Consider the following 15000-nt stretch of genomic DNA (forward strand, 5'->3'; position numbering starts at 1 on the left):
CACTCCGTGACCATCGACATCATCTTCTCGTCTACCTTATTTACAGTAGAATCCGTAAAGAGGCATCTCTCTTCAAGTCAACTTCTCTTAAAAACTTAACATCTATTGTTGGTCCCAAATTTTGTTCTTATAGATAGAACGAAGATGGCGTCATTAGGTCTTTGTTATTGTTTTTTGTCATCCACGTTTATGAGTAATTCTCACGGAACTGTATGAACCTGACTATAAAAGTTCATGGTTACACATAGTTTTGTGTGTTGGTTCGTTATACTTCCGGATGGCATTGTTGTGAGCTTCTTAGCCAAGCGCATACTATCCATAGCATGGCACTGATCAAAAAATGACGTCAAAATGCCAGTCTTTTGCCACAAAAGAAAACAAATCGTGAGTTGTATTCAAAAGTTCAACCAATGAATTAACTTGTTTCCTTGCGCTCTACTAATGACAACTCACTAGACGCTACAAAAACCTAAAAAAAATGACGTCAAACTGCCAGTCCTAGAGGGTACGAGCGAAGCCATCGTCATGTTATAGCCTGACACTGAAATCCAAAAGGACTGGCAGTTTGACGTCATTATTTGGTTTTTGCACCGCCTAGTGAGTTGTCGTTAGTAGAGATCAAGGAAACAAGTTATTTCATTGGTTGAACTATTGAATACAACTCACGATTTGTTTTCTTTTGTGGCCAAAGGCTGACATTTTGACGTCATTTTTTGGTCAGGCCATAACTTTACGAAGGCCACGGTTCTAGTGTCAGGCTATAATATTTTAATGATGGCTACGGTCTAATTGATAATGGATAAAGTGACCTAGACTTAAAATCAACCAATATATTACAGGTCCGACCTACTGTGATGGGTTTAGTAAGATTCCACTGTATCATATTAATAGCCCTCAAAGACGAATCGGCTCGGGGTATTACAACCCTTTCAATCGATGAGTAACCTAAGCCATGGCTATCTGAAATGCAATGGTAAAAGACTTTTTTTTTTACTCATTCTGGTCAGAAAACAAATTTATTTACTTTATCTGGATAGATTAAGATACCCCCCCCCCCCCCCTTCCTCACCACCACTTTTTTAAACAGAACCTTTTAAGATTTTATTATTATTATTTTATGTGCATGTTTTTCCAGAGTCAACTGGTTAATAATAATATGTACCTATAGATAGTATGCAGATGACGTCACTCAGGCCTTTGTTATTGTTTTTGCCATCCGCGTTTGTGACTTGTTCTCACTAAACTGGATTAACCTGACTATAAACGTTCATGGTTACACAGAGTTTATGTGTTGGTCCGTTATACTTCCGGATGGCAATGTTGTGAACTCCTTGGCCAAGCGCATTCTATCTATAGATAGTTCGAAGATGACGTCACTCAGGTCTTTGTTGGTGGTTTTTTGCCATCCGCGTTTATGAGTAATGCTCACTGAACTGTACTTACCTGACTATTAACTTTCATGGATACACACAGTTTTGTGTGTTGGTCTGTTATACTTCCGGATGGCAATGTTATGAGCTTCTTAGACAAGCGAATACTATCTATAGATAGTATGCAGATGACGTCACTCAGGCCTTTGTTATTGTTTTTGCCATCCGCGTTTGTGAGTTGTTCTCACTAAACTGTATTAACCAGACTATAAAAGTTCATGGTTACACAGAGTTTGTGTGTTCGTCCGTTATACTTCCGGATGGCAATGTTGTGAACTCCTTGACCAAGCGCATTCTATCTATATAGATGTATGAGGTAAAGATTTTCTGTGAGAAAAAAAAAGAGAGAGAGAGAGAGAGAGAGAGAGAGAGAGGGAGAGAGAGAGAGGGAGAGAGAGAGGGAGGGAGGGAGAGATAGAGAGAGGAAGAGAGAGAGAGTGAGAGATAGAGAGAGAGAGAGAGAGAGAGAGAGAGAGAGAGATAGAGAGAGAGAGAGAGAGAGCAAGGCGTTGTGAGATTGTCATTGAGTGTGTGTGAGATCGTAGGTCAAGTATGTATTACTATAGATAGTATGCGCTTGGCTAAGGAGTTCACAACATTGCCATCCGGAAGTATAGTAGAAGTATCGTTCGGCCACACTTCTATGTTCAAGGTATCAATCCAGGTTGGGAAGTCATCATCACATTTGTTGATGGTTTCAAATCCCCCTTCCAGTTTTGTCTCTGGGCAATCTAGTACGAGGTGGTTTACATCTTGTGGTGCTTGGTTGCATCCGGAAGTTTAACGGACCAACACACAAAACTATGTGTAACCTTAAACGTTTATAGTCTGGTTAATACAGTTTAGTGAGAAGTACTCATAAACGCGGATGGCAAAAAAACAATAACAAAGACAGGAGTGACGTCATCTTCGAACTATCTATTACTATATATTGTATGCACTTGGCTAAGGAGTTCACAATATTGCCATCCGGAAGTATAACAGACCAACACACAAAACTATGTGTAACCTTAAACGTTTAAAGATAGTTCGAAGATGACGTCACTCAGGTCTTTGTTATTGTTTTTTGCCATCCGAGTTTATGAGTAATGGTCACTGAACTGTATTAACCCGACTATAAACGTTCATGGATACACACAGTTTTGTATGTTGGTCCGTTATACTTCCGGATGGCAATGTTATGAGCTTCTTAGCCAAGCGCATACTATCTATAGTCTAGTTAATACAGTTTATTGAGAAGTACTCATAAACGCGGATGGCAAAAAAACCAATAACAAAGACCTTATTGACGTCAACTTCATTCTATCTATATTATTTCTGCTGCCTTTGGAAAAAACAAAACAAAACACGTTTTTTAAAATTTTGGACAGAAAACTCCATCTTCAAATATCGATCGATGAAAATGACCTTCACCTTGTCTTGTCAAAAACTCTAAAACCTGGAACCTTCATTGAAGTGTCAGTCCCAGGTTTAAGACTTTTTCCACAAGGTTAGGATCATTTTAATCGATTGATATTAATTTGAGGGGCGAGTTTTCTGGCCAAAAAAAATTAATAACGTGTTATGACAGCATTGTGGGAATACAGTCCGCACGAGGCCACAGGTGGATCAATGAAAACTATCCAATCCAAATTGACCATTGCCTCGTATCGTACACGTCCATATTTTCACACCACCAATACCCCCGCCATCCCCGCCACCCCTGCCACCATCACCACAACGTTATTACTTATTGACTAGCTTTACCTGTCACTATGGGGGGCGAAGTGGCCGAGTAGTAAAGGCATTGATTGCACTGTGACCCGGAAGGACCCGGGTTCGAGCCCCACTTCAGGCACTATCGTTTTTTTTCCTTGAGCAAGATTATTAACACCCCAATTTGCTCACTTGGACAACATGGGTGATTCCTGTTGACATCAGACATCTTGTTTGATGAGTTATCTATATTCCTTCGTGGAATGCCTAGGCGACGATGTCTTATGATGTCGTTGCGGAAAAGGCATAATTTTTTTTGTTACTTGTCACACTATGTGACTGATCAACCTTGCTGCCACTCGGTCCTCCTCCTCTTCCTCTTCCTCTATTTCTCGTCTTTTGTTCTTTCTCACCCTCTCTACTGCTCCCCCTCCTCCTCCTCCCGTCCTCGTCTCCTCACCTCCTCCCCTCCTCGTTATCATCACATCAACATCATCGTCTTCGTCGCCGTTGCCATCATCATCATCATCATCATCATCATCATCATGATCATCATCGTCGTCGTCATCATCACATTATAGCAATTACTACTGCTGCTACTACTACTACTACTACTACTATTAATTCTACTACTACTTCTACTACTACTTCTACTACTACTACTACTACTACTACTACTACTACTACTACTACTACTACTACTACTACTACTACTACTACTACTACTACTATTACTACTACTACTACTACTACTACTACTACTACTACTACTACTACTACTACTACTACTACTACTACTAGTACTACTGCTATTACTACTACTACTACTACTACTACTACTACTACTACTACTACTACTACTACTACAACTACTACTACTACTACTACTACTACTACTACTACTACTGCTACTGCTACTACTACTACTACTACTACTACTATACTATACTACTACTACTACTACTACTACTACTACTACTACTACTACTACTACTACTACCATTACTACTACTACTACTACTACTACTACTACTACTACTACTACTACTACTACTACTACTACTACTACTACAATCACCACCATTGCTGCCGCATTGAAAATCATAATTATTATTATCTCTCAATTACTATTATTACTATTTATTAACATTATTACTATAATTATTATATCAAATATCATCATCGCAATCGTCAATAATATTCATGGATCTTTTTGCCAGCATCTCCACCAAACGGAATCAATACAAAAACAAAAGATTCCTAAAAAATCATGTTATTAAACTTTGCCGCCATTGAAACCAAGCAATTGTTTTATAACAATAAAATAACACCAAAGGCACGAATAGCAAATGACGTCTTCTACACGGCGTGTTTAACACATTAAACATTTAAAACGTTGACCTAGACTACTGCTACTCCGTGACTCTTAAAACGTGTTAGTTTTCACGACCCTTGGATTGTACGAGACTTAAATAGTTGCGGAAGTAGTTTGAGAAAGTAGATACATCGACGACTTAATTGACTGTTTAATTTTTTAAAGGTATTTTTGCGTTCGTTTGAGAGTAGATATTTCCATTAGAACGATGAGCTCATAACAATTTGAATTATCTAAATGCTTATCGGTTGGAACTGATAAGTATTTTTAAAAATTATCATCATCGTTTTAACTCTAAATTTTTATACGCTTTGGAATACGGTATAGATAGAGAAGATTAAAATTTTTTTGATAAAAGTTGAACGGTTCCAACGCGATAATAAATTACATCCTGATACATTTCTGATCCGGTGTTGATTCAATTTACTATTATTTCACAACGTTTTGTTTTTTTTTTGTGATTCAAAATGTCTTCCATGTTTAGATACGTTCGAAAATATCTATTTATTTTGTACTTTTATCATATCACGCTGGCTGTTTTATTCCTTTTTTACCCTCGGTATTTATTGCCCATTCCTAAATGCATCTAGTTTGCTAATCAAGCTGCTTGGGAATGTATCTGTTGCGTTTTTCGCGAATAGTCTGATTTTACAGTGAATTATTTTCATTATTCTTTTTACAGAGTGAAAATGGAGCTACGCGATTCAATCATTTCGAATTATATTTTATAATGACGATAATTAACGATTACATTAATAACAATAATAATATTTTCAACAATTTATCTAACACATAACAAAAATTATGGAATAAGAGCACACAGTCAGTCGTGTTGATTTTCAGAAAACAGGCATTCAGATGTGCTCCATATTTCCAACGCCATCGTGTTTAGACGTGGAGAAAATGAACGTGTTCAAAAATAAATCCCAACGCAAAAGGCACGACGGCGAGCTTCAGCAGGATCAGCAATCACCGAAATCGGAACAGCGCCATAGTCGAAGTCCGGAATCCCGGCGGCTTCCGACTTCCTCTACGGCTCCGACTTTCGAGATCCCGAAACTTTACTTGTCACGTCAGAAGCGATCGGCGTCCATCGATTCTGGGGAGACATTCGTGGAATCTCTGGATATTCCCAATTTTGGAAGTGGTTGTAGCAGCAGTGATAACCGAACTCGTTCCTCTAGTTTCGATTCTAGTACTCTCAGACAACAACAACAACAACAACAAAACATATATTCGGATGTCGAGAATCTTGGATCCCCCACCGCTCTCCTGCAAGTTCCGGGCGGAGCTATTGCCGGAACTAGTGGGACAGTCGTCGGTGGAGGAATTTCATCTCACGGACGTCGGTCCAACTCGTTCGACAATGCCACTCAATGGACGTTTCCATCTGCCTCGTCTGATGACAACTTGTCAGATAAAGAAGGCACATCCAAAAACAACCAGAATTTACAGGTACGTGATTATATTTATTTATTTGTGACCCACCGTGACAATTTGGTATATTTATGTCGAGGTGAATCTGACCGTAGCCATCGTTAACTTATAGCCCGATACTGACCAAAAAATGACGTCAAAATGCCAGTCTTTGGCCACAAAAGAAAACAACAAATCGTGAGTTGTATTCAATAGTTCAACCAATGGGACCACTTATTTTCATGAGCACTAGTAACGACAACTCACTAGGCGGTGCAAAAACCAAATAATGACGTCAAAATGCCAGTCTTTTTGGGTTTCAGTGTCAGGCTATAACATAACGATGGCTACGGTCTGACGCTTAAAATCGAATTTTAAATAGAAGTCATGCATGCACTATCGATTAAAATAAGTGACTAATTTGAGGAGAATGAATTTTGTTTTTAGAATCTCAAAAAAAACAAAAAACAAACAACTAAATACCTAAAGTACCTAAACTAAATTTTCCTAATCCTAGTCATTATGACTTGAAACTAAATTTCATCATCAATCTACGAGTACTTTTCATTTGACATACATAATACCTTATTGAGGCGTTGTGTCACATATTTAATTAAAAGGCAATTCAGTGATAATCATAACGCGTAGTTTATTCATTCATTAACATGTACAAAATGAAACATTGTTTTTATTATTTTCTTCAAGCTTCTCTCTCTCTCTCTCTCTCTCTCACACACACACACACACACACACACACACACACACTCTCTCTCTATCTATCTATCTATCTATCTCTCTCTTCACAGAATGATTAGATGCAAAATTAAAATCTTTTTACTGTTAAGTTTGAGTATAAAGTAAAGGCCCTTTCCATACTATCAAAATGCACTCTTCCCTCTGCGATGGGCTTATAGGACGATATGGGGCTAAGACTTGTGCGGCTATGTGGTCTAGTGGTATGACACTCGCTTTCGGATCGGAAGGTCCTGGGTTCGAGCCTCGCGCTCGGCACATAGTTGAGTCCTTGGAAAAGACTCTTTACTCACATTTTCTCGCCGTACTCAGGTGTAAAATGAATACCTGACCGTTAACAGCGTTGTTTTTGTCCGAAAAATTGTAATATCACCTAATAGGCGTTATGTCCCGTCCTACTTGTTAAATGTTGCTGTTGACCAGGGACCCCTTGTAACGCGCTTTGAGCACATTTAGTGGATATTGCGCTATAAAAAAGCTCTTTTTTTAAAAGCGTATCATCAAAAGTCACAGTGGCCCTTCTGGGACTTGACCTCCAGACCTACCACTGCAAAGGCAAATGACTTGCCTCTATACAATTAGACCCTCTCATATTTAGTTTAAAACACCAATTTTTCAATTCTTCAATACACTTTACACGTTCATACGTTTCTTATAAAATATCTTATATTATCTCTATCTTAGCCATAAAGACGCTCGTAGCGATCTCAAAAGGAGCAAATTCCAATCACTTACCAATCACTCTCAAAATCGACAATTCTCAGCTCGGTCCTAAGTCTGATAGGCCCTGTAGGAATCGACATTGCCCGCCTTCAGACAATAGGATTCAATAGTCGTAACGTCACTTCCTTCCTAATGACGCATGGTAACTTAGCAACACTGTCTCTAAACTATCGGAACAATGGCTGACGCCCGTATGAAATATTTCCCCGGCGAGCATAAAAGCGTATCCGACTTAATACCGTTTAGAGGCGAAGGGTCACATATTACGTGCTTATCATGAAATACCCTGGACAAGATTAGACCCGGGTAGTCAATAGAAAAAATATATAAAATCGCGCATATATTTAAATATATCTATTGAGAGCCTATCATACAACTAACATCTAGAGAGGTTGACCGTTGTTTTATCACAGGCACTTCTAACGTTATACGTCTTTATATGAAGAATCCTGGCATAAAGCTCTCGTAGCGGAGGTTTATCTCTGTGTCTATAGGATGAATCAGACAGTAGAAATTGCATTTTGTCCCGTGAAAAATAGCCCGGCTCATCGCAAAGTGCTTTAGCCAAATGTTAAATTATACTCGAGTTATAAAGTGTTCAAGGTTTGCAAGGAGGCTAGATAAATAAATCCGCCTTAAATCAACACGAGTTTGTATTTTTCATTTTTGTAAGAAAACTTTGCTTCATAATGACTGACACTCTGGCAGAAAATATCCTTCGTTTTCCTATAACGTACGAGTATCCAAAGTATGCAAAAGCAGTTGCTATTGTCCATTTAGCGCGATAGACATGGGGTAAACAAGGTTTCTTTGGTATCATGGCGCAGAAAAAAACCTTTATTTTTGGACAAAGCATTAAAACAGTACTCAATTGTTTGATTGCTCTATATACCGCCATCTTAGACTTAATAAGATCAAAAAGAGAGGAAATGGGAATACCCCTCTCGAGCGTATAATGGATGGTGCCCCTGTTTCAAGTCGAAATAAGTCCCGGCAACCTTTGTACGTAGCTTCCCTGACTTTGGACAGGGCTGCACACATACGAGATGGAAGTCGGTTTGGACGAATTCAATCCCTCCAGGGGCGGGGATATCGACTCCTTGAAACTTGGGGAGGAGTTGACAGGCTATTCCACCATCAAGAGGAGATATTGGGTGGCAGCGAACCTTCTTCGGTCTATAAACTGCCTTACGGCCCATTCCCTTCATCAATGGGGACTTGGCACCTGTCCAACATGTACCTATTGTGGTCAAGAGCCCGAAGTCGCAGAGCATCTTGTTAAACGTTGCGTTGTGACGAAGCTTCCGGGCCGGGCCGGTTCGCAACCGTACACGATTGCGGCGATGAGTTCGCGGCCTGGATAGATCATCATAATATAGTTGTGTGACACCAATAGAAGCTGTTGTCATCTTAGACAGATAGACATATAGATAACCACGCCTCTCGGACAATCGTCATAATGTAAACAATGGCAGTGATTGGTAGACACAGCAAACTACACATGTTTTACTATCGATGGTTTGTGCTTAAGTAAAATACCCTCTGTTCTACCGCATGATCAATAGAACCCACACAGAAACGTGTGTGTAAACCTAAACGTTTATAATCTGATCAAGAAAATCGTGTGATAACTAGTCACCCATTTGGCGATATAAAAACGTTAACATTGATCAGAGAGGGGTCGATTTCATTCACGTTACTGTTTATAAACAACCAACTATGTTTGTCCGAGCACGTGTGAGGGTGTGTCACAAATTTCATGTTTTGATTGGTCAAAAATCTACTGGTTAATTATCTTACTGTTCTGTTGTTTGTTTTTTGTTTGTTTTTTTTTTCTTTTTATTAGTCTCACTCTATGCTTGCCGTGACCTTTCTGTGACTTGATATGTTTCAGGTGCCCAAGGCTCAGTTCCGCCGAGCGTCTTGGGAAATTCCCAAAATTTGTCTCCATTGCCTGTACATGGAGACATTGGCCAAGGAAAGGAGAGAGGAAGGAGATTCTGGAAGGAACAGTTCAGACTCAGTGCTAGGGAGATCAAGGGAGGCAAGTTATGTGGAGGAATGTGACGGCGGCGTAGAAAACGGAGGTGGAGTTATAGTTCCTGATGTGCTCTCCCCAAGCTCTGTGTCTACCTTTTCTAGTCGGTCAAGTGCCGATGATAGCGAGGGTTTGTTGTACGACGAGGAGTTTGATTTCAGTGATGAGTTTGGCGATGAGGAGGATTACGAAGATGACGTTGTAATTGCTGATGGTAATGATGAAGAAGATGAAATTGATGCGTCTTTTAAAAAGACGCCAAACGATGAAAAGGTTCAAAATAGTGAACGTGGTAATAATAAATCCAACGAGGTCTCAAATTCGGTCAGATTTTTTATCGGACCCGGTAAGGATTCATCACCAGAAGCTGTAGATAGTGAAACATTCGACAACGAGCTTTTGAGTCTTGAAGAAGCTCTCAAAATCGACAATTCTCAGCTCGGTCCTAAATCTGATAGGCCCTGTAGGAATCGACATTGCCCGCCTTCAGACAATTCTCGCCAGGATTCTTCATATAAAGACGTATTGACTTTAGAAGTGCCTGTGATTAAACAACGCTCAACCTCTCTAGATGTTAGTTGTATGATGGGCTCATCTAAAACGTCTCCTCATGATGAGGGTAACGCGGATCCCAGTGGAAAAGACAGTCCGAGCAAACGCCAAGGCAGATCAAAGTCAATGGATTCTAGTATGCCCCGGAAAAGCAGCGCCACCATTGCGCTACTACTGCTTGTACAACAACGATTTAAGTGAGTATTCAGATTTTAATTTCAATGCAAATCTCAAGATGACGTTTCTCGTCCAATTACCAAATCTATCTCCCTCATCCCGACTGCCACGGATGTTAATAATAATAATAATAATAATCCTTTTAATAAGTTGATAATTGTTTGAGGAAGGCGGGAGGGGGGGGGGGGTGCGGGGTGCGAAGTGGCCGAGTGGTTAAGGCATTGCACTGTGATACGAAAGCTACCGTGTTTTCGATCCCCGCTTAAGGCACTTTTGCTTCTTTCTTTTCTTTCCTTAGTCAAGATAAGTAACTCTCACGCTGCTCACTGTGGACAACATGGGTGATTTCTGTTGACATCAGACATTCATTTTTAGATGGATTTTCTATATTCCTTCATGGAATGCATAGGCCACACGTAAAGGCATAGTATATTTGTTTTGTTTTTGTTTTTTGTTGCTTTTTGCTGGGTTTTATTTTTTCAAAAAAAAGAGGTTTGTATGTATGAAAAATAACGATTTCTATTTTTTTTAAAGATAATAGTAGAGAAGTTAGTAGCCCATGTCATTGTGAGATTATTTTCACTGTTATATTTTTCAAGACGTCATTATATTTTATCAGTAACAATCTATAATTCAGAACTGGACAAAATTCCTTTGATATTTCTTAATTTCTTAAAGGCGTCTATCTATATTTAGATTTAGTGATGGCAAAACAGAATCATGGAGCAATAGTTTGCAAAAATAAAATAAAAATGTTTTTGAGACCAAACCAAGAAAGACATCCCTTTTCACGAACGAATAAAAGATTCTTCATTTTGAATACAGACACTGACAGGACTCATCAACTACAAAATGTAGAGAAGTAGTCAGTTCTGTGTAAATATTTATTTGATCTGTCAGAGGTTTGGGAACCTCAAATAAGCTCATGTATTTTCACAAAACACTTTTCTTAATTTTTATCAGAACACTTTTAATTCAATCCCAACGACAAAAATGTCAGTCTCATAACTGAAAATTCTCTTTTTGACAGTTCTTGACAAGTTGGGGGGGGGGGGGGTCATCTGAAGAAGTTAACTGCCAAACTCGCGGGGGGGGGGGGGGGGGGGAGTACATATTTTAAAATTTGGCCAGAAAAATCGTCCTTCAAATATCGATTGATTTAAATGACCCTCATCTTGGCAAAAATTTTCAAACATGGGACTTCGCAGGGTTATTTAGTTCGGTCAATATTTCTGGCCAAATTTTTTAATACGTGTTTTACCAAATTTATGAGGCAGTGAACTGGTTACTCATCAATATCGCAAGTAAATGTTTTTCAGCCAAAATATAAATAAAAGTGGGGTTTCTCTCTCTCTCTCTCTCTCTCTCTCTCTCTCTCTCTCTATATATATATATATATATATATATATATATATATATATATATATATATATATATATATATATCTATCTCTCTACCTATCTCTCTCTATCTATCTATCTATCTATCTATCTCTATCTCTCTCTCCCTCTCTCTCTATCTATCTATCTATTTACCTATCTCTCTCTATCTCTATCTATCTATCTATTTATCTATCTCTCTCCCTCTCCCTCTCCCTCTCTCTCTCTCTCTCTCTCTCTCTCTCTCTCTGAGTACCGAAATGAGGTGTGTGGGTGTTGTTGTAGAGTCTATCGGGAATTGAGAAAGACCGGAGTAGATAAAAGTGTATAAATGATTTATTTGTCGTAGTACATACCGTCAAAACAGACATACCGGGGGCGTTGGAGCAAGGAGATAGCATCAAGCACTCCGAAAAACCTTTTGTGGTTTGACACCCTCGCGGTCCCAATGCAGTCTGACGTTAATCAATACAGATTTAGGTTGGCGGTAGTAAGTGATTTTTATTTTATTTATTGTGTCTGCCCTTTTGGTAAAGGAACATTTTGGTTAACCCACACTTCGTGTCCATCACTTAGTGTACCGAGGAATGTCGTAAAAATGAATACCTAGCTGCAGGAGTGTTGGCAACCCCCCCCCCCCACCCCCCAACCTTCGGATCGCGCTGACTTGAAAAACTAAATTTTCTCCATCTCGTCATCATCATCATTGCCTTTTTCACCCTGGGTCAGGGTATAGGCAACAGACAAACAGTTTCCATCCTTCTCTATCATCATCATCATCATTGCCTTTTTCACCCTGGGTCAGGGTATAGGCCACAGACAAACAGTTTCCATCCTTCTCTATCATCATCATCATCATCATTGCCTTTTTCACCCTGGGTCAGGGTATAGGCCACAGACAAACAGTTTCCATCCTTCTCTATCATCATCATCATCATTGCCTTTTTCACCCTGGGTCAGGGTATAGGCAACAGACAAACAGTTTCCATCCTTCTCTATCCCGAGCTATCTTTTTAATCTCATTCCAGGTCTTACCACTTCTCTGTATATCAGCTTCTTTAATTCTTCTCCATGTTCCTCGTGGCTTTCCCCTTGATCTTCTGCTCTGAGGGTTCCAGTCCAATACTTTCTTTGTTAATTCGAAGCTGCTTGTTTGGCGAAGACGTCATCGGGTCAGCAGAGTCCTTTAGGCTTTGTCTGTTGTCCTTCATAAATTCTGTCATTCCAGAAACTCTTCGGTCGCCCAAGCTAAAAAAGGATTTGGTTTGTCTGTCCATTCCAACATATCTAATACCAGATGGACGCTACGGGTCACATTTATTTATCTCTCAGCTGTATAGATAGTTCGAAGTTGACGTCACTTTGGTCTTTGTTATTGGTTTTTGTTTTTTTGCCATCCGCGTTTATGAGTAATTCTCACTGACCTGTATTAACCCGACTATAAACGTCCATGGCTACACACATCATTGTGTGTTGGTCCGTTATACTTCCGGATGGCAATGTTGTGAACTTCTAAGCCAAGCGCATTCTATCTATAATTGTAATTTTAAAAAAAAATCATGCCTTTTGCGCCACGATATCATAAGATATCGACGCCTAGGCATTCCACGAAGGAATATAGATAACTCATCAAACAAGATGTCTGATGTCAACAGGAATCAACCATAATTTGTCCAAAGTGAGCAAATCGGGGGTTAATAATCTTACTCAAGGAAAAAAAAACGAAAGTGCCTGAAGCAGGGCTCAAACCCGGGTCTTCTGGATCACAGTGCCGGCCACTTCACCCCATAGTAATATATATATATATATATATATATATATATATATATATATATATAATATATATATATATATATATATATACTAGTAAAAAGCCCGCAATTTTGCGGGGAAAGAACTATTTTCATTCGATACTGTACTCACCATCATTTAATGAGGGCAGATTGGTAAACAACGTTGTCTGTGTAATTTGGTATGTCTCCCCTTTACTTAACTTATGGAAAAACAAACACCCTAGCACCTTTAATAACACTTATGACTAACCTCTCGAGCTAACCCTAATAGTAAAAAAACAACTCTCGGACTTCTTTGCACTACCTTTCAATACTTAACAAATCACAATGGCGGCCGAAAATCAAAACAATGGTCAAATTAGGAAATTTTAAACTTTCACAAATCTATCAAGGTTTGTTCTAGAGTTTTTAAAATGCCTGACAAAATATCAACGGTGAAAATACAAATTTAAAGAATACTGGGGATAAAGGAGCTTTCTGAATGTCTCCCCTTTACTTAACTTATGGAAAAACAAACACCCTAGCACCTTTAATAACACTTATGACTAACCTCTCGAGCTAACCCTAATAGTAAAAAAAGAATCAAAATGGCGACTGAAATACCTTCATGTGATCAAGTGAATAATATCACTATGAATGCCACGATTTGCTGAAAAATGCCAACACACACACACACACACACACATACATGTATACACCACACACAACACACACACAAACATACACACATACACACACACAAACATACACGCAATTAGAAGAAAACTGATCACCGCTAAATCAACAACACAACGGAAGTAATAATAATACTTGATGTCATAAATAGATGACGCAAACTGACAACTTTTTACAGTGACGAAATTGGTTGATTTTGGGACTGTTTAGTGTCGTCGGTACGTATTTTATGATATCTGTGTGACTCAACGAACATTCAAACTGACTTTAAATTATAAAAGGAAATTAAGTTATCTGTTTATCTATCTGTAAAAAATACATTTTTAATTTTCAAATCTTTCAGTAGAGTTGTGCACCGTATCAGTTTTTTTTAATGACTCAAATAAGCACAATGTTCTCCACAATGCTATATTTTTTAAAGAAAGGATATATATAAGTTATCGTAATGTATCGGCCATTCATTCAGCCAGTCGTCATTGTGTCCAGTGACCCAAATAGGAAAGGCTCGCTCACCATCGATTATCATTATAATTAATTCGCATTGGGAATGTCGTTTAACCCCCCCCCCCTCCCCCCCCCTCCCCCCCCCTCCCCCCCCCCCCCCCTCCCCTGGTTCATATCGCTCTATGTCATAATTTGCCCCAGCTTCTCTAGGCGTAGGAGGTGAAATCGGGTTAAGCATCCATTCTTCTTGTTTTACTCGCATCTTTACAGCTTTGTATTATTGTTGTTGTTGTTATTATTATCTTCATCATGGTTTCCCTTTTCCTTTCTTTCTTAGGGTTTATTTTTTTCTTTTTATTTTCTTTTTTCTTTTGTCACGAAATAGGACGTTAGGATCTGCTTATTATGAACGGATATTTATTTTCTCTTGTCAGAATCGCGCTCTCTCTTTCTCTCTCTCTCCCTCCCCCTCCCTCTCTCTCTCTCTCTCTCTCTTTTTTTTCTCTATCTGTCTCTCTCTCTCTCTGTATGTGTGTATCTCTCTCTCTCT

At 39.0% G+C, this 15000-nt stretch overlaps 1 protein-coding gene across 1 annotated transcript in view; it reads left to right on the forward strand.

Moving 5' to 3' along the window:
• The window catches only part of LOC144967079 (diacylglycerol kinase zeta-like), a 237535-nt gene that overhangs the window by 57740 nt on the left and 164795 nt on the right, over positions 1-15000 (forward strand). The window contains exons 2-3 of the mRNA XM_078903900.1: positions 5183-5955; positions 9287-10179. Of these exons, the coding sequence (XP_078760026.1) occupies positions 5359-5955; positions 9287-10179 (1490 nt within the window). The 5' untranslated portion in view covers positions 5183-5358. The remainder of the gene's footprint in view (positions 1-5182; positions 5956-9286; positions 10180-15000) is intronic.

The sequence above is a fragment of the Berghia stephanieae genome, chromosome 3 (assembly GCF_034508935.2).
Source record: "Berghia stephanieae isolate SIO BIC M18660-M18661 chromosome 3, UCSD_Bste_1.3, whole genome shotgun sequence".
NCBI classification, from domain to species: domain Eukaryota; kingdom Metazoa; phylum Mollusca; class Gastropoda; order Nudibranchia; family Aeolidiidae; genus Berghia; species Berghia stephanieae.